Here is a 20,120-nt window from a genome sequence, read left to right on the forward strand (position 1 = left end):
CAGCTGAACACCTCACAAACTGATTGGACTGCGGGTGCATTCAGTTTTATGCCCATGCAAATTTTAATTTGCAGCTGGAAGTAGTCTCTCACTGGCAGAAATTACATTTTACCCCAATCTTTTCACAGTACTTGTGACATTTATCTACACTCAGCAAAAGAGGAAGCACTCTAGGCCAACCTCTTTCACTTTGGTCATTTTATTGAAATTCACCAGGAAATGAAATTACACAATGACCATATCCACATTAAATCTACTTGAGCTCTCCACAGTCCGTGATCGTGATCTTCTTTGAAGTGTACCCAATCTTGGAACCAAAAGACTCCATTTTCTTGACCACATCCATTCCCTCCTTTACTTTTCCAAAGACAACATACTTGCCATCCAACCTAAAAGAAAAAGAAACTGCTTACAATTAATGGCTTCAAGCCATTACTGAATATCACTGTGATATGAATTAAAGCCAGTTTGGATGAAATACACAGCTTCATTGGTATCAGCTGTTATAAATATGTTTCCGTTTGTCAGTACGTACCAATCTGTTTTAGTGGTGCAGATAAAGAACTGGGATCCATTGGTGTTCGGTCCGGCATTGGCCATGGACAGGATACCTTAAAATTTAACAAACTCATATCCAGTTAGATTAAAATAAGTACCTTTGAATATACTAAGTATTTCCACTTGTGGCACAGGTGCACACAACAGCTTATATTATTTAGCACACTCAAGTATCAATGTTAGAAAAAAGTGTTAAAATGTTGCCATCTGGTGGCAAACTTTGTGGGGACCTCCCAGAGTGATGGGAGCAAAATTTCTTGTGCAGACAAGGCTTCTTTATAGATTTCACTAGGCAGTAACTTTGAGCAATGAGGTAAATTGAAGCGTGACAAACAAAAATAAACATGACCTTGAAATCTCAAGACAAAAACGAAGAATGGAACAATATTATGTGAATAGTTTTCAAAATGCAAACTGGTTTAAAAAAAGAAAAAAGATTGACAGTGAATGTTACAGTGAAGGACTAACGTGTGTAATCCTTACAAAAAAAATGTGCAAGAAACTCAGGACATTCCTACAATTTAAATGAAAATGCACATAATCTGTTGGCTCCATCTGTTTGACTTCAAGTTATGGACATTTCTTATATATTGATATGCTTTCAAGTATTTGAGTGAGAAAAGCACACAAATGGCCCAAGTTAAATTTGAATCTGACAAAGTGACTTGCACTATAGAGTTGGAAATTTCTGAAAACCAATAAGTAGCACTGCATTGTTTTCATTTTCACTTGCAACAGTGTACAGAGGGGGATAATTACCTGGTCCAGTGTGCTTCAGCTTGAAGTTCTCATCGGGAAAATTCTTTCCATAGATAGACTTATCACCACCTCCAAAGTTATAAATAATATCTCCACCCTAAAAAACAAAACGCATCACTGTAGTAATATCACAACAGTCCATTGGGGGAAAATTAATTACCCCCAAAACAAAACAAACCTACCTGACATATAAACTGAGGGATCACCCTGAAGAAAACGGATCCCTTGTAGCCAAAGCCATGTTCTCCTGTACAGAGCGCTCGGAAGTTTTCTGCAGGATAGACTAAATGTAAATTTTTTCCTTCTCACGGGTGACGAAACACACACACACACAAAGCTTTCGGTAATTTTTCATGTTTGAACAGTGACTTGTTACTGTTAGTTTAGGTCCTCCTGAATGGATTTGTGACAGCTGCTTTATAGACCAAACAATTATGAAGCCAACAAAACAAAACATCTCATCCATTCCTCAGCTCTGATAACAGCACTTTCTTGACATTTTGCTGTGATTTGTGATTAAAACAAATAAACAAATGATGAAAACAGTAGTTACCTGCTGTTTTTGGCACTACGTCTGCATTAAGCTGCAAAATAAAAAGAAAACGGCTCACAGCGATTTAACGCATATTTTCAAAGTAAAAGTTGTTTGTTTTTGTTTTTTTTTAAACCTACTCACCTCAAAGCTAATTCTGCCAAGCGGTTCGTTGTCAGCAGCAATATCAAAGTAAACCACCGGGTTTTTGCACGCAGCTGGTGGGCAGCTGCTGCACAAACGTGCGGCCGTAAACACCACAGAACAGAATTTCTTCCTGTTTGGTAAATGCAGCATCCTAATAAAAGTCATATTGTGCAGCTACTGCCTTCAAGTATGTCAGCAACCACCCAGAGCCAGCTTACAAATACGAAGTGGGACGTTTGCTTAGAGAACCGGATAGTCTACTCTAATGATGTTGAGAGGCTTAATTAACGTCCCTTAGAACACCTGTTTTACTGTGTTGTGTCAAAATGGCTGCTGTGTCAAAAAGCCACGTGACCATGGCTAGAATTATCCAGAACATATACTTTAAACATTAGCTCATTAGAGACTTTAAGTTACTTTAAAACCTGTTTGTTGCGTTTCAGTAAAATGTTATTGACTTTCTGCCCACCCAGCCTGTGCGACATTTTTGGATATCTCATTGGTGTTTGCAGCAGTCAAAGTAATTCAGCACAATTGTGAGTTAGCTTATACACATGATGTGACTTTTAAATACAATACAATGGCTTACCAACTAATTTAAGCGAGTGCGACGTTCGTGGCAACAGCTGTGTGCAGATCAACAATGGATAATATATCAGTGCAGAGAGAAACCTCCGCCTACCCCACTCCTGCTTTACAGGTGAAAATAGAGCAACAGGACCACTGAGTCTGATTTTATTTATTTTCTGCTGTGTTTCACTTGCATTTATTTGAAAGACTTGAGTGTAAACACAAAAAAAAATTTAATTTTATGTGCTGGAATGTGCAGAAAATAGGTTTAAATATTAAACAAATTTCTTCCAGTCAGAGAATGTTGCATATAATGAAATTTTTGCTTGATGCATAAAGTTAAAAGATTAAAACTAATAAAACAAGTTTTAAAAAGAGACTTTTCCATTTGATTACATTTTGTATGATGGATTATGCAGAAAAAGTAGAAAAGTAGGGAAGTAAAAAGTAGGGCTGAAAGATCTATCGCTTTATCACCTATTCAGGTTCTAAATCGTGTTTTTACTTTTTTCAAGTAACTTGACCAACACTGGGTATAACCCAAAAAGGACTGTTGCTTACTTATCTGACACTGATCCAAGTAAATAACTGTAATTTAACAAATTATTCTTAAAGAAACTGTTTTACTCTCCTCATTATTCATCTCATATTACGTCAGACTTATCTTGTGACCTACTGAGAGGTGCTGTATGCCTGGTTTGGGAACTTAAATACCAGCTACCAGTAAGCTTCTACTCAGATATCAATTGATCAGTATTAGTAATATAAGTTATTTATATAGTACTTTGCAAAAGTCTCAACCAAACCCTCACTTCTTTATATTTTTTAAGTAAAATGGGAAAGCAGGAGCAGCAATTTAGTCAAAACTGCTAACATGCATGGAAATACTGTACATAAAGCAAAACATAGTTTGCACAATTCCATTGAACTTGAGAGTCAATATTTGGTATGAACACCTTTAGTCAACACAGCCTGAACTACCCTAGGCAAGCTTTCTGTTAATTTCTTTAGCTGGTCTTCATTAATAGTTCTTGAAGGACATCCAAGGCTCTTCTTTTCCTTTTGTTCTGCTCTTTCTCAATAATATTGAAGTCTGGTTTTTGGAGAGATCAGGCAATGACTGATCGGTGGCTCTTCAGTAGACTATGTGCATCTCTCAGGTCTCGTGTCAGGTCACTGCTGATTTTGTTCTCTCCATTTCTTAAGGACCCGTCTTTCAGATACTATTCATCCGCTGTAGATATTTTTTTAGGCCTTGGCACTTCTTCTTATTCTGTCCTCTGTTTTTGTAGATTCCTAAAACATTTTAATTACACATTACACACCATGCCGATATGCATCAACCTTTTTGCTAACAGTTCTTTGGGAATCCCCTCATTGGGCCAAAAATACTATTTTATGCCTGTCAGACTGTGCCATTGCTCAAGGGAGTTGTCAGAATGGAATATTCCACTAGTAATGTTCCACCAAAAATACAATGTTCAGTTCTGCTGTTTCTTTAAAATCCCAGTGTTATTGAGCTGCAGAAAGACACTCAGATCTAAACATTCACAGCTAAAAAAAAGTATCTGTTATTCCACTGCACAAGATTTAGGGCTACACAAATATCAGAAGCATTTAAAGTTTGCTTTCTTGTGCAATATAATGTTGTTAAAGTTACTTTTACCAAGGTTTTCTAATCGATGTTAATAAAGGACAGACTATGTGGGCAGTTGAATTTTTCTTAACACTTAATAACGCTGCTGTTTTCTCACACCATTTCTTTTACTGATGAAACATAAAAAAATGAATGGAAAATCAGACATGTTGTAGATTATTTTGTTGTAAATTGTCATAATGTGGTTCTTCAAGTGTATTTTCCCCACAAGTAGCTGCTCCTGTTGGCTGGTCAGTTGCTCCTCTCAGACGATCAGTGGGTGTTTTCCAGCGATTATCCACTTGCTCTTAGAGACCGTATGTGGCTGCTCTAAGACAGCATTCTGTTTGTAATCTAAAGACGGATACAGCTTTCTAAAATCCCTGATATCTGTTTGAACTGTACCTGTTTTGACCTTGATTACACTAGCAAACTGATACATACATACAAACTAGGGGTGCAACGATACACAAAATTCATGGTTCGGTTCGATACTTTGGTGTCACGGTTCGATATTTTTTCGATACAAAAAAATGTGCATGCCTTTTTAATTTATCATTTATTAAAATTATAAATATATATTTTAACTCAAAAGTACAGTTTTTAAATTTAATGTTGCTGAAACAACAACAAAAAAATAAAAATAAATATATATATATATATATCTGATCGAGAAAGCACTCATCTTTGGAAAAGAGAGTTTATTACAGAGGAATGGCTCTTTCCAAAATAAAAGCTATACTATACGCTTCTTCTGGGCTATATTCTCAGCAGCACATTAAATATATCAGGTCCCCATAAGAAGAATCATGTGCTAACGGCTGTCTAAATGACTCGGGTAAAGTTTGTAGCATGCGTGCTTGTTGTTTTTGTCTGCTTCCACTTGTCTTTGCACTAGGATGATGTCGGTGTAAATGTGCAGTCATATTCGTTGTGTTCCCGCTAGTGCTGTCAGCGTTAATCTCGTTAAAATGACATTAACGCCATAACGCCGCAAATCTCCGTTAACGAGTTACCGCGGATCGCCCCGTGCGTGGGGCTGGACGGCGTCAACACGTTAACAAGCTAACTGCGCTAGCGCACTAGTTCCCACCAATTGAGCATTGCGTGGCACATCCAACATACTGTTTTACTTTTGTCCATGACGCGCTTACCTTCAGGGTCATACTTCACATAAAAACCAAGATAGTTCCAAACAGTGTTGCCAACTCCTCAGTAAGGAAAATCGCTATTAAAAGTCGCTAGAAGTTGCTAAATGACGTCATCATTTGCATAATTGGTCATGCTAATATAATTGTAACCTACGTTGTTGGAGAGAGAAACGTCCTAAATGCATTTAGAATTTATTTAGAACTACAGATTACATTTATTTTAGCAATTATTGTTTTTTTAAATGTCACAATTCCAACCCTGCTCCTTTGTGACCCGAAATAGGCACTCTGGTGGAGTTACTTTGTGTGTGTGTGTGTATGTGTTTATAAGTAGTTTTAAACCTCGTGATCCACAAAACAGCATAACAGTAAAAGAAGAACTGACTGCGTTACAATCAGTGCAGGAGCAGCAGCTTCGCTCATGCGCGATTCATTTGCAGTTTGGACGAATAGGTGTGAACATCTTCTGCCCTGATAGCAGCTGGGGGAGGACTATCCTCCGCCCGTGAGCGCTTTGGAACGGGCGAGGTGCCCACGGCAGCACCCGCTGCTTGTTGAGAGTAAAAGCGATACCTGCTTTCACGTCAAAAAGTCGTCATAAATAAGTCTCCAATAACACCAGAAAAAGTCGCCAGATTTGTCGCTAGTCGCTTTTTAGAAAAAAAGTCGCTAAGGGGGTGTGAAAACTCGCTAAATATAGTGACAAACTCGCTAAGTTGGCAACACTGGCCAAACGCCAGATCTGAATGAGGGTGGGGGAGGTTCATTTTCGGGTAGCGTTAAGGCAGTTGCCATGTTGCAACGAGCTTAGCTTCTGTCTTGCTAGCTTGCGCTGCGCTCAGTGGATCTGCACTCGACAGTGCAGCCTAGGCGGAGTAGTCGAACGCAGATCCACTGAGCGCTCAACATAGACAGCATCGTCAGAAGAAAAGTTGATAAAATAAATAAAACATTATGTATTGTTTGATATATATGCATACCGAACCGAAAGCACTGTATCGAACGGTTCAATATCGATACGAGTATTGTTGCCCCCCTAATACAAACATACACTGATTGGGTGTAACATTATGGCCACCTGCCTAATATTGTGTTGATCTCCGTTTTGCTACCAAAACAGCCCTGAGCTGTCAAGACATGTACTCCACTACACCCCTGAAGGTGTGCTTTGCACCAAGATCCTTTAAGTCCTCTAAGTTGTGAGGTGTGGCTTCCATGGATTGGACTTGTTTGTCCAGCACATCCCAATGATGTTCAACTGGATTGACGTCTAGGAGGCAGCCTCGTTGTTGTGTTCCTCAAACCATTCCTGAACTATTTTTTCTTTGTGGCAAGGGCAGGTTATCCTGCTGAAAGAGGCCACAGCCGTCAGGGAATCATGAAGGGTTTGTATTGTCCGCAACACTGCTTAGATAGGTAGCACATGTACGTGACCCTTTCGTGACTGAAAATCAAGAACACCCCAAAACAGCTGCACTATAGGAGATGCTCTCACCCAGTCCTCTCATCACAATCTGGACCTTTTCAAACTCACTCAAATACTTGCGCTTGCACATTTTTCCTGCATCCAACACATCAACTTGTTCTTTAATAGATCCCATCTACTGACAGGTGCCATGATGAAAAGATAATGAGTGTTATTCACATCTCCTTTTTAGTGGTCTCGATGTTATACCTGATCTGTGTTGATATTACACACCATCCTCAGAAGAATTATTGTTTAGTTAAAATTATAAGGTTGTAAGGGTTTTTTTTTTTTTTTCTCGTCAACTTTAATTTTTTTAATGGATTTTAATGGATTGTTGACTTGCCCCCTGTGTACACCCTCTGTACATAATTAATTCTAAACTTTTCGAGCTATCATGTTTACATACAGGACAGAATAACCGTTTATGCACGCAACATAAACATAAAACATAAACTCCTCAAGACTTTTTCATTTTAAATGAAGTTTTTAAATGCTAAATGTTAGCTTGTAGTGTGTTAATGTTATTATTTAGTTACATTCACAGTAAAAAGAGACTGGAATTACACATTAACGCCAACGGTCTTTTTCCCACCTGGTATATTTCTTGAACATTCAGTCACTGGTTGTATGTTTAGATAAAACCAGTTTTGGCAGCTTATGAATCATAATTGTTTAGGGAGTGACTTCTATCGACCTATGCATGGTTGCATAACATTCAAATCAACATTAGCTACTGAACCAATAGTTGTGTCTGAAAAACTGAAACCTGTATGGGCTGAAGTTGCACACTGGAGAACTATGACAAGGCATCTAATTGGTATCAACATACAGTAGAACTGGAAATTGAACTTCTCACTTTCCTTTTTCAATCTTGTAAGTATAATAAAATGTACAGTACTTTTAAAAAAAGGACTGTAACAGAGTGTTCAATAATGATATTTTCTAAAATAATTCCATTACTTTGTTGACTGATTCTCAAAAAATGTTCAGTTGGCGATTGCAATTCATGAGAGCCTTACTTTGATGTGTCAGTAATTATTAGTTTGTCAACTTTTCACTCAATGGCAAGGCGACCTTGAGCCAACTCAATGAAAATCTGAGTAAAAATCCATAATTTACACCTCGTGCTTTTGTAAACAGCACACGAGTCAGACAGGTCTCGCAGACTGCATCACAAGTGCACAAAAGACAAAATCACAGTGACATACAGGTATCATCTGAATACATATTTATTAGATAAATATTAGGTTGTCACATCATCTAACTACATACAGTTCTGCAAGACTAAAAATCACAATTAGTTCCTTTATTTTCTCACCAGTTTAGAATATGAAATGATTGTACATACAATGTACAAACAGAGAGACAATGGCCACATTGCATGAATCACCTTAGGTTGTATAATTTTTCCAACTGTTCATGATATCAAAAATTGTACAAACTATGGATTGGTTACAATCTTCTGGACCCGTCCCTCCCACCGTGCTTCTCCCTCATCTCCGAGCAGTTTTCTTTGTAACCGTTTTTTTTTTATTGTTTGTTTTGCTTTATGTATTTTTTTAATTTTTTAAATGTATTTGTTTTTTAAGTTTTTAGCTTTAGCACCTCAGAGTATGCAGGTGACAGACTAGAACATTTAGGCTAAATATTACATGTAAAACATTGCTGTCCCAGTTCCCGTAACAAAAGAGGTGAAAGTATAATACAGAGTGGGAACAAAATGCTGAGCGATACCCACAGACACTAACTAACAAGTTTCATTTTCCATATTCAGCCACTTCCAGTAGAGGGGTTGCAAGCTTTTTATTATTCTGAAGAAACAATGCACATTCCCAGGGAAAATGAATACATTTCTGTTCACATGTCTCTATATTAATTTACATATATACAGGCATCCTTGGGATGTTTGACCTGGTCTTAAAATCCTTTCCAGGTCAAACTAGCGAACGTGCCCTTCCTTTTTGTTTTTTTGTTTTTAAATTTTTAAATTTTTTATTAACTCGTTTTCTTTTTTCAACTGTTTTTTCTTTTAAAACAACATCCCCCCCCAGAGAAATGTCCCTTTATTGTGATTGTGCAACTACAAATTAGGGGTGCTGCCTTTTTCACCAATTTGAAAAGAAGAAGAAAAAGACTGAAATGATAAAGACTTCCGTGGGATTGTTTAAAAGTTTCAATTCAGATCGCGAAGAATGAAAACACACCAGTGAACTGTTGAAAGCACAGACTTTTGATTTGATGTTTCCTTGTGACTAAAATATGAAACAAGTTAGGGCTCTGAATAGGAAAAAACAAATTCCTTTTATAACATTTAAAAATAATGCGTACATGAAATCAGGATGGTCGATTCAGCACAATGCTACAATTGAAAGAAATTGGATTTCTAGCCTTACAGATTAATAAGAAAACCAGTACAAAATAATTTACCAAGAACAAAGGGGATAAAAATGTATATGGTCTCATGCTTTTTTAAAAAAGCCACATTTTTTCTATAACAAAAATATAAACAATATCATGAATTTCTTTAAAATATGGTTGTGATATATCTTTAAAATACCACTGACAATTAGCAACAATTATGATATTCACATAGCTCACTAATTACACTGAAAGCCAGCTGACACCACATAATTCGAAACCCATTACTGTTCAGCATCACTGACAAAGGTCAACATAAATTCATGAGCAGACAACATTGATCATTTTGAATCAATACATCGTAGCATGAGGGAAAATATTGCTTCGAACTGAGTGCAACGTCTGAAAACTGAAACGATGATACACAAGCACTTTGAGCTGATGCAAGGAAGGGGACAACGAATATTAGGACATGAACAGGTGGGAAAGCGACTCGGGGGAAACGACGATGACCTGCGATAGCTTATGAAATGCTTGGGCTGGCTACGCCCCGGCGTGGAGACGAGACAGCCGTATGCTGGTTTGGGAGCATATGTGGTTAAGTTGGACGACTAATGATCGAAGGACAAACATTATCAAGATGATACAAAAATATTCACAATGATATTTACAGTACGATAGCATTTCTTAAAAAATAATACATTTGCATACAGAACAGCACTCTTTTTTTTAACATTAAAATGAAAACAAATGTGGCAAAAAGAAAGAAATCTGCACCAATACTGCTTTGAAAACCACTTCTTGAACAGCAGTGATGGATAAACTGTCCTCTCCTTTATCTTTAAAACCAATATTACATCCAATCACACTGACACACACACACACTCACACACTTTCAGTCTTTACAGGACCAAGCAAGCACAAACATTTCCATTCTCATCCCTCTAACTTTGGTGATGTTGAGCAGTTTCCCAAAAGGTTTATGTATAGTTTAATTGTGCAGCAACAATAAAAAAAACATAATAAACATAACACAGTATATGCAGCAAATACATGATAAATGTACTGCTGACATCAACATCATCCCTTCAATGTTAGTGTTAAATAAAATCATACTAAACCTGACAGAAAATCATAAAACAAGCAAACAAACAAGGTCTGTGGAAACAGCAACTGATAAAAACCACACTATCTTTTGTTATCACCACTTGGAACAGCACTAGACAAGGGCTTGGCACACATGCACTTTGTAGATTACTTAAACAACATCATTTAACTGGGAAGAGAGATGTAATTCAGTAAAACTCCTGACAAGAGAAACACGATGGCTCATGCAGAGCTGATGGAAGGAGTTGTAGCAGGAAGCGACAAAGCAGGAGCGTCACAGGAACCCAAACCTCGCACGTTGTACCTTACGTTTCCAATGAAATCCCTTCTTTGTACAGGGGACAATAACTTTACAATATGTAGATGGACAGATATGCTACTCTGTTATGAATGTTGTTTGGTGTAATTGGGGCAATTTTTTTCATTTTCTGCTGTCGAAACCAAAAAGGAGGGACATCTATGTGTTTAAAAAATAGCACAATCGTAGACAAAGTGGATGCCGATCAGTCCCAAAAATATTTTTTAAAATCTTGGCAGAGGAGCTTAAATTTGTTTTAGAAAAAACATTTTGTCAAAGATGGACACGTTGATCTTATTTTTTGTTTCTTTTTGGAAAGGCTGATTTTTGTGTTTTTGCGTTGTCAGAATCTCTTGTGCTTTTAAATGATGTGTGGTGGACAAAAAAGTGCGACTAACCAGACCAGTCAGGGAATGGAGCTGCGACACCAGGAAGCTGTGGCCTCTCAGATTGGAATAAGATAAGACGCACTGGCCAGATAGCGCAGGTTTTTTCAGTTATTTTTCTGTTTTTTTTTTACAGTGAATTCCTTTTTCTTCAGAAAAGGAAACAAAACACGAATAAAAAAAATGCTACAACGCGTTCCTAATAAGCACACATACACATGTGTGTGACATTTAAAAAAAAAGAAAATCAACTGAGTATAGCTGCACAGTTCAAAGTTATCACCTCTGGGTGAGAGGGCAGGGAAAACCCTTGCCGTGTCTTTGAGTTGTAACCTCTTTCAGTCAATCTGTGCTGGCGAATGAAAGTTGTACAAGAGGAAGAAGAGAAAGGGAGTGCATCTTTGTGTTTATCAAGTACTGAGTGACCGCCTTGGGATCTCAGGGAAACTGCAGCAGTCAGTGATTATATGTTTCTGAATCGCCTCAGTTGTTTTCAAAGAGCGATAGAAGGTCATCGTTGCTATTGCTGGGGAGGTCTGGGGGATCCAGGTAGGACAACAGTTCATCTGGGTTAGCGAGCTCTGGAAGAAGCTGTATGGTAGAAGGAAGGACAACAAAAATTTGCTATGTAAGTATTCAAGGAATCTCCTTGCATCAACTGTTAAATATGTCAGATTACAGATGTGAAGATTCTGATTGTTTCAGAGGACTTACGTCTAAGGACGGCTCAGGCATGTCTGACCCTGCTTGGCTGTCCAAACTGCTGGAGGGGTTGAAGGCCAGGTCGCTGTGAGGGTGGTTGTTGGGGCCGGGCTGCTGTTGTTGTTGCTGTTGTTGCTGCTGTTGTTGAGGAGGTGGAGCTTGTCGTGAGGGCTGAGGAGGCCCGCTGTGGTGTAGCTGCTGCCCTGATTGGCTCCCAGGGTGTGGAGACGCGTGTAAACTCTGCTGCAGTGGACCATGCGGTTGGTCATTGCCAACAGAATGAGGTATCTGTAGAGAAAGAGAGGGGGAATAATTCAGAATAGCCATATACGTCTTTCAACCTGTTTCATTTTGTGACTGCTAACAACCTCCAACAAACACTTTAAATATAAAGCTAAAGCCATAATTTGGCTAGCTCAGCTAGCTTGGCTAAATTTATGAATATGTAAGTTATATGGAAGTGGAACCAATTATTGGTAAGTTTAGTTATTCTGACTCAAGTTGCATATTTAATTTAGCTGTAGCCAGTAACTGTTTTTTATGCTAAGCTATGCTAACTGGTTGCTGCCAGTATTTTCCCACTTTTATAGTTAGTCTATATACAAAGTAAAGCAAAAAGTATACATTATGTAACAAAATACAAAATATGACAGAGTCAGTATATTAGGAATTGTTGGTAAACTCACTGTGTCAGGCATATTGTGGGACAGTGGCTTGTCTTGTGCCATCAGGTTGTTGGGCATGTCAGGTGGGTGAGACAGCTGGGGACCATGCATGAAGTCATTCATTGATGTACCACCAGGGGTCCCGTGAGGGAAATCAAAGTTCCCATGGCTCTGGTAACTGTTGCCTAGACACAGACAGAATATGTTTAAAATTTTTTGTTGTTGCTCTGCTTTGTTTGCATAATTCTGGGTGCTACTGTACTTTTTGTACGTTTGAGCTACCTTGGCTTCCGTATTCGCTGTTATTGCCTCCTTGCCCAGAAGGAAGCGATGGGTATGGTGAGGGTCCGGGGCCAAGCTGAGCTATCATCTCCATCACATTAGGCATGATCATCTGGCTGGGACTCATCGTCTTAAACCTCTTTGCCAGTGGTCCATCTGGATCTTCTTTTATGTGAATTTCTGATTTTATAGCCACCGGCCGCCAACTACACGTCGGGTCAATTGTCACTTCCTCAAACTCAGAGCTGATAAAATGTAGATGAAATCAAATAGTTAAGTTAAAAGAAAAATACATATGCATATAAGATTGCACTGATGTTCCTATTTCTGCTTACTTTTGAATAGCATTCAGGATTCCCCACATGTACTGGTCCACCTCGAGTCCTTCTAACAACGCAGTTTTACTGAGGAAAAAAGAGAAATAGTATTTAAGAAAAAGTCATCTAAATAAGGCAAGTGCATGTACTCCTTAGCATTTTAACTCCTTAGACATACTTGCATACAGGACATCGCCATGTTCCCCGCTCACAGTTCAGTTGTAAATATGATTCCAAATCAAAACACTGCAAGAACAAGAAAATAGATTTTTTGAATGTATATTTCTATTTGTTTGTCACTTTTACTGTGATGGTGTATCCTTGAAGTCTTACCTGAACATGTTTGCAGTCATGCCCTCTTGCTGGAAGCTGTATTCGCCGGAAGGTGATTGGACATTTGAGCGAAACCTTGATGGCTGTCTGCTCCACGCCATCCTCCCCGTTTAATGTGGTATTGCCCGACGACGCTGCCACGCTACTGAAGTTCCTCTTTACTGTGAGGCAGGAGAAGAAACACAGTGAGTAAACAAGTACAGAGCAATGAGGACATAAGGGTGCAAAATGAATGTGAATACCTTTGGTGATGCAGTGCTCTGCAGGCAGAAGCCTCTTCTTCAGTAAGCCTTGGAGGACAGAGCGAACTGAGGGCCGATGGACCAGTTGTAGCACAAACAAGTGCGACTGGGGGGAAAAAACATCTAAGTGACTATCAAAGACATTCTCCTAAGGTGTATCTGTTTTATCCATTCTTTACTGTTTGATCAGTTGTGAAAAAAAAAAAGGAGACATGACAGATCCCTTTTGTTATTTTCTTTCTTTTAGCATTAAATATCATCTGATGGGAAACATTTTGCATTTGACTTGAGTGGATTTGTATGAACCTGTTTATTTTTTTCATTAGCTCTGGAAATGTGTGTACTCACACAGCAGCAGGCAGTGACTGTGATCTGGATCGTGTTCCTTCCAGGCTGGCATACATGTTTCAAGTGCAGGGGTTTGTGGGAGGTCTTGTTGTCTCCCCGCTCGATTGTGAGCGGCGTGGCGTTGACGCTGACTTGGACAGATGCCGGCCAGTTCGTGTTCATCTGACGGTCTTCGTGGTGGTAGCACTTAAACTGCAGCTCCAGGTCCGACCTGCACAGATAAAATATAAAGCGGTTACGGTTATGGAGGGTTACTGTATGCAATACATGAGTTAGAATAACGGGAATTCATTCTCACACATTAACAGGGAAATTTTTTGAGGTAATATATAACATTAATTGGATGCTAAACTTAGGATATAATCTCAGCTTGGCAGCAGGAGAAATCCTCATATCAGGACTTTTGACTTGAATTGACTTTTACTTAAGATAGTGATGAAGGAAATTGCAATACTCCAGAAAATTCTGAAAATTAATGCCTTAATGATCCTTACTTGTCACGTTCCTGGGAAAAGGGTTGTTTTTTTTTTAAATCTAATGTTCTTGGCTACTAATGAAAATCAATAAGAGAATATTTACAGCCTAAAAGACCCATATAACTGTTAAAGTGGATGGGGGAAAAAAGCAGTAGCACATAAATATGCGTTACCTCCACATGAGTGTCTGGTGTACAGAGGGCCGTAAATGGAAGACGTGGTTGCTGACAGCCAGGTTATGTTCTAGCCTGAAGGGCTCTAGGACTACTCCATCCCGCACTGGGAACGTCAGACGCAGTTCCTCGTTGTGGCTTGCTGTTTTTGGAGATAAGAACCAACCTTAAATCACAGACTTAAAAAAAAGTTTAAAACGCTTGAACTTACTGTTCATTGATTAATTACTGACCTGGTGGGGGAGGGAGTGCGGTGATATTTGGTTTAATGTCAGGAGGGAAGGGTGGCTTCACATCCTGGTTTGGCGACAGGTACGGCGGGATGTTACTTCCTGGTGTCATTGGAGGAGTAGGGTTCCCTGGCACAGGCGAGTGAGGGTAGTTCCCCACTGGCCTTGGAGGCTATATAAAACACAAATTGAGTTGTAAATCAACTACTTAAATCACTAAAGAGTACATTCAAGTATAATGTAATTTTAAATTTTAATAAACTGGTACCAAAGTAGACTTACCCCATTCATATTTCCCTGGTTGTACTGATATCCACTCCCAGAGAAGTTATTTGTTTGGCCATTGAAAGGTGGCTCTTGCTGTGATTTTAATTAAACAAATAATTTGTCAAATTTACACCATTATTAGCTAAAAAAAAATGTCAGTGAGACTTTGATAAAACTGCATATACAATATGAAATACACCATCACATTTTTATTGAATAGCTTTAACACTGCACCTTATAGTACTGGCCTATGGCACCACTGGGTGGTGGGTATTGGCCTTGCAGCTGCTGTCCTGGCATCCTCGGGCCAGGGTAGTTGGGGGATGGCAGCGGCCTGGAGGCATTTGGTGTGGGATATTGGCCCTGCTGGTTAGGGAACTGGTTGTTTGGTCCATACTGCTGCCCACCATAGTTTGGCTGTGGAATCAGTGACCGGGACATACATTCAGCATATAGCAACGGAGCTACATATTTAAGGTGACACTGTTGAATCCACTCACCTCCCCTGGGTACGGTCTTTTTATGCCTTGCATACCCATGCCCTGAGCCCGAGGACCTGCATAGCCTTGCTGAGGCATTCTTTGACCGTGTGCCCCAAAAGGCCCCATGCCTTGGCCCCTGGGTTGGTTCATTCCCATTGGAGGCCCGCTCATGTTGGATGCATTCATGCCTGTGCCCATGTTTCCAGGAAGGGATGGAGGGCCGCGGGGTCCTGGCTGGTTCATGAACTGACTGTTGTATGCCTGATTTGGCCCCATCTGGAAAGAGGAACTCATCTGAAAGACAAAAAGAATTTGATCAACCACCTCAGACTTGACTGTCAATATTACGCAGTTTCTGTTGAATCAAAAGATTTTATAGATAACAAACAAACAAACAAACAAAAAAACTCCACCAGAAAGAAACAAAATGGTATCAACATCTGAGAAACAGTTTGTTTGCTTCTGTTGCAAATAAATGTGGTACTCCAGCTTGCTATTGTTAGCATTAAAGGGATAGAGCCAAAAGTCAAAGTTGATGAATTCTAAGTACCGTAGTCTCACACGTGCACAAAAGGCAACAGTTTATGCTATCAGTTTGTGCGTCATCCTACCGGTCCATATTGGTTCATGTCCTTATTCTGGGTTTCCTGCAGGGCAGCTACAGTTGCTGTTGCAGTGGCAGTTGCGGTGGCAGCAGCAGCAGCAACTGCAGCTGCGGCGGCAGCAGCGGCAGGCTGGGTGAAGTCAGAGGGAGGACGGGAGTGCGGAGGGATGCCCATTCCACCGGGTCCAGGATTCGGCCCTCCAGGGTAACTATAAGAATAAGCAAAAAGATATTAAAGAAGTTCTAGAGAAGAGAATTAATTAAAGTAATTGTCTGAATTAGTTCTTTAAGCATTTTTAATCACTCCAGTGACCATCAGCAATCCATCTACTGGTTACTTACTTGCCACCAAAGCCTCCTCCTCCAGGGTAGTTGGGTCGACCGTACATCCCCTGCTGCATATAGGCCGGGTTTGAGTTGCCTTTGTTGGGGAACTGCTGCTGCGGACCGGGGAACTGAGGAGAGTTCATACCTGGAGTGTTACCAGACATACCCGAGGCCATAGGGTTACCACCAGGGTTCATGGGATTGTTACTGTTGGCCATGGGATTCCCCAACACCTGTTACACATTAGGAATAGAGGGAAAAACACATGTAAATGTTTCACTGATTTCAGATGAGGTTCAATTCAGAATACCACTGCCAAATACACAAATCTGCAGGTGGTATTATTACAGCTATTAAATATAAAGACTTGGAACAGGCACATTTTTACTCTCAAGCAAAAAGGGGATCTCACCTGGCTCTGGGAAGTGTTGGTCACACCCCACACAGTGGTCACCACAGACACTGAACCAGGAGGCTGGTTGGTGTTTTGCTGCCAGGGAACTGAGTCATAGGGAAAAGACCCATCTCTGCAGGGAATAGAAAACACATTTCACTTAAGCAAAACAAAATGGTTTGCCAAGCAGCACAAGTATTTACAGTATAGTTCTAGTAAGTATGTTTGCAACTGCTGAAAGACAGGAAAAGGCAAGTTATGTGGTTAAGCTTAAAAAAATATGAATGCGTCTTTTTCTTCTTCTTCTTGAAAGGCAAATGGTTGAGTTACTGTTTGCCACTATTGACTGTGCTAAATGCAGTTTGTCTGGCAGTTTGTCTAGCCACTGATCCATAAGGAACAACGGGCCTCACACAGAGAGGAAGGGCTTTCCCCAAGGGCCCAGTCTGTCTGTTCGCATACCCAACACACACAAACACATCTCACACACAAGCCAAAAAGCACAGCAGTGAACACTGACCCATGTGAGAGGCTGGGCTTCATGGAACTCATGGGGGGCTGCATGGGCACTTTTCCTGGAGGCTCGTTCTGCCTGTTCTTCTGGTGACGGAGGAGGAGGAGGCGTCCAAGCTCCTCACACCACGAGGAGAGGAGGGCTGGAAAGAGAGCAGAGTACATAAGTACTATTGGAGACCTGTTAGAAATAACTACAGAGGTACCACCCTACTATTGCAAGCACTTAAGAACAAAAAAAGCAAAACACTTCTGAGCAAAAGTTCATGTTAAAAATCCAAAAAGCAATGGCCTGACTGGAAAAAAGTGCACAACAATAAATATGCATTGTACCCTATGGCACAACTGTGGAGCTATATTCTGTGCAAGGTACCTGCAAAATGGAACAAGCAAACAGTATGTAACAGTGCAACAACATTAAACACAAAGACATCCTATCATTCATGAGATGTGAAAAACAATGTTTGCTCAAGAGTGATATGTTTACAGGTTGTTATGATTTATTTATTTAGTAAATAAATTATTTATTTCAAAATTAGGGCGGTTTATTTTCTGGCACTTGTAGTTAGTGAATAAGCATATTTCATGTGAGGGAAAACAGGAGTGTTTGGGGGAAATGCACTAAACAGCTTATATTCATACCTCACACAAGTGCACACTGGGGCCATTGATTTATATCAACTGTGCTTATATTTACGCTAATACTCACATAACCACACCTAAATGTCATTGCATAAATAGCCATGTGCGACCCACATGCACAGGCTCTGCTATTTAAAATATTTTTATCCTGTTACTTTTTGTTCAGTTTAATTTAGTTTGAAAAGTCTACCCGTGGACAGAAATTTCTAAATCATGATTGTGTTTGTTCTAAGAAATGTTGGAACATTTTAAGAGCCCAAAGCCTGTACCTTTAAGCTGCAATATAAAGGATCAGCCTAAATCCTGCATGCCACTGTAGCTCATGGCCACTAGGGTTCACTCTGGGCCTGCAAATGAATTCCAGTCCTTCCCTTCTCCCCACCTACCTACCACTTGGTTAGGTAGCTACCACAGAGTGCGTTTGATCGAATCATATGCTTTTCATCTGCAGTGCATGTGTTTGTACTGTGCCAACTACAAAAGACTCACTTTTCCCTTTTCTCTCCCTCTCACTTCCTCTGCCTCCTTCTAGCCTCTCTCTGTGGCTGTCTGAGGAGAAAGGGAATGTGGATTCAATCAAAGAGCAGGGCAGCCACCTCCTCTTATGATTCACAGCACTTCTAGGCTGAGTAAGGAGCGGGAGGGGTGGGTGAATCAGAGTGCTTGGTGATTTCAGCTGCGGTTCGCGCAAAAAAGCCACGTCAATATGACAGCAGACAGTGCGCGCTGTCCTCGCAGGCAGATGCACCCTGCTGCCACATGCAAGGGTGGGCTGCCACATATTACACGCACACACACACACACATACAGATGCAGACGCACAAGGGAGAAACAACCGAGATTAAAAATAAAGAAAATACAGAAGGCTGAATGAATCAGCGAGAGAGGAGACATCAGTCTAATGGGGCTGATAGGAAGGAGGAACAAACAAAAGCTTCTGACTCCCATCACAAACATGGCAACCCAGACATCTGACCACACATGGCTGCTTGCAAACCATACAAGCTTACCAGCACACTCAGACAAGGAAAGAAACAGCACGAGCTTATAACAACACACACACACACAGGCGTAAAATAAATAGGACACAAGATGTCCTCTGAGTGTGGTGAATTTTCCGAGGACAAAACTGAGTTTCTGCTTCGACACACAAACACACACCTTCTCCTCTCAGAGCACTGCACCCCAAAAGGCACCTCCTATCCTTTCATTTGAACACTGAGCACACCAGCCTCACTCTGTGTAAAGATGAGGGCTGGAATACAAAAGACATGTACAGATGGTGCCAGCAGTCTCCTTGCTTCTCCCTCTCCTCTCCCTCCCACTCCTTTAAAAGCAGCACGGGGCTCAGGCACAGAGGCAGCTGGGTTTTTCCTCTTTCCCACCCGCTCACGCTCCCTCTCTTTTTCTCTCCTCCTCCTCCCCCTCCTCTTCTTGGCAAGGCAGGTGCCAGGAGACAGGCTGTGCTGTTCCTCCAGAGAATTGATCTGACTTTACCACGGCTGTGCTTTAGTTGACGGAAAAGGCCGCTCAGGTGCACTTTCTGATAAAAGCATCACGCTCAAAGGTAAAGGCGCAGATTCCTGAGTTACTTTTAATTTGATAAAAACCGGATCCAAGTGTGGCTAATAGGTTTACGGGTTTCACATTTTTGTTAGTACGTCCTGCAGTGTTTTTAACAGCACCCTCCCTCTCCTCAGACCCCCTTCTGATGGAGAGAGTTTTCAATTCAAGGGCCTGGCGACCAGCCAGCATGTTACAGCTCAATTAGGTCCCATTATTCTCTTCCAACAAGGGGTAACTTGCACTTCTTCTATGTTGATAAACATGTCTCCACAATTTATCCCATAGCTGTGCCACTGTGGGGCCGTCTGGGTAAGCAGACAGCGTCCCTGTTTCACGCCGACATCAACAGCCGCAGGACATAAACAACAACCGTGTGGAACATAGCAGAAAGATGACAATACATCGGCTATCTGAGAGAAACAGGAAAAAAAAAGAGAGAGAGAGAAAAGGAATCACAAGTGTTGCCACTTAAAGAATTATTCTACCCCATCATTAGATAAAGGGCTTATCTCTGCACAAAATTACCACCTCCACTAAGCACCAACCGGTTTAAAGGAGAAGCCCTGTCATTGACTCAGAGGATAAAC

General features: G+C 40.4%; 2 protein-coding genes and 1 long non-coding RNA gene across 6 annotated transcripts in view; 1 reads left to right on the forward strand and 2 right to left on the reverse strand.

The window, feature by feature from the left end:
* Positions 1-180: 180 nt before the first annotated feature.
* Positions 181-2,298, reverse strand: LOC101486638 (peptidyl-prolyl cis-trans isomerase A). The gene is made up of 6 exons (XM_004561260.5): positions 1,994-2,298; positions 1,871-1,901; positions 1,500-1,588; positions 1,318-1,414; positions 536-611; positions 181-389 (listed from the first exon to the last, which is right to left on the reverse strand). The coding sequence occupies exons 1-6, from the start codon at positions 2,159-2,161 to the stop codon at positions 254-256; spliced, it is 597 nt and encodes a 198-aa protein (XP_004561317.1). The 5' UTR covers positions 2,162-2,298; the 3' UTR covers positions 181-253.
* A 5,736-nt stretch (positions 2,299-8,034) lies between these two features.
* LOC101485569 (zinc finger MIZ domain-containing protein 1) overlaps positions 8,035-20,120 on the reverse strand; it is a 111,209-nt gene continuing 99,123 nt past the window's right edge. For all 4 annotated transcript variants that reach the window (XM_004561255.5, XM_004561256.5, XM_004561257.4 and 1 more), the window contains 18 exons: positions 17,333-17,468; positions 16,831-16,945; positions 16,434-16,651; positions 16,099-16,300; positions 15,506-15,781; positions 15,240-15,422; positions 15,021-15,098; positions 14,742-14,910; positions 14,509-14,650; positions 13,860-14,070; positions 13,512-13,617; positions 13,270-13,430; positions 13,115-13,182; positions 12,955-13,023; positions 12,620-12,864; positions 12,359-12,522; positions 11,685-11,960; positions 8,035-11,561 (listed from right to left, as the gene is read on the reverse strand). In XM_004561255.5, the coding sequence (XP_004561312.1) occupies positions 11,454-11,561; positions 11,685-11,960; positions 12,359-12,522; positions 12,620-12,864; positions 12,955-13,023; positions 13,115-13,182; positions 13,270-13,430; positions 13,512-13,617; positions 13,860-14,070; positions 14,509-14,650; positions 14,742-14,910; positions 15,021-15,098; positions 15,240-15,422; positions 15,506-15,781; positions 16,099-16,300; positions 16,434-16,651; positions 16,831-16,945; positions 17,333-17,468 (2,927 nt within the window). In that variant the 3' untranslated portion in view covers positions 8,035-11,453. The remainder of the gene's footprint in view (positions 11,562-11,684; positions 11,961-12,358; positions 12,523-12,619; positions 12,865-12,954; positions 13,024-13,114; positions 13,183-13,269; positions 13,431-13,511; positions 13,618-13,859; positions 14,071-14,508; positions 14,651-14,741; positions 14,911-15,020; positions 15,099-15,239; positions 15,423-15,505; positions 15,782-16,098; positions 16,301-16,433; positions 16,652-16,830; positions 16,946-17,332; positions 17,469-20,120) is intronic.
* Positions 11,964-13,420, forward strand: LOC143419860 (uncharacterized). Its single transcript, XR_013099876.1, has 4 exons — positions 11,964-12,148; positions 12,404-12,511; positions 12,965-13,071; positions 13,286-13,420. It is a non-coding gene; the product is annotated as an uncharacterized LOC143419860 (long non-coding RNA).

This window comes from Maylandia zebra, linkage group LG8, assembly GCF_041146795.1.
Source record: "Maylandia zebra isolate NMK-2024a linkage group LG8, Mzebra_GT3a, whole genome shotgun sequence".
In the NCBI taxonomy this organism is placed as follows: domain Eukaryota; kingdom Metazoa; phylum Chordata; class Actinopteri; order Cichliformes; family Cichlidae; genus Maylandia; species Maylandia zebra.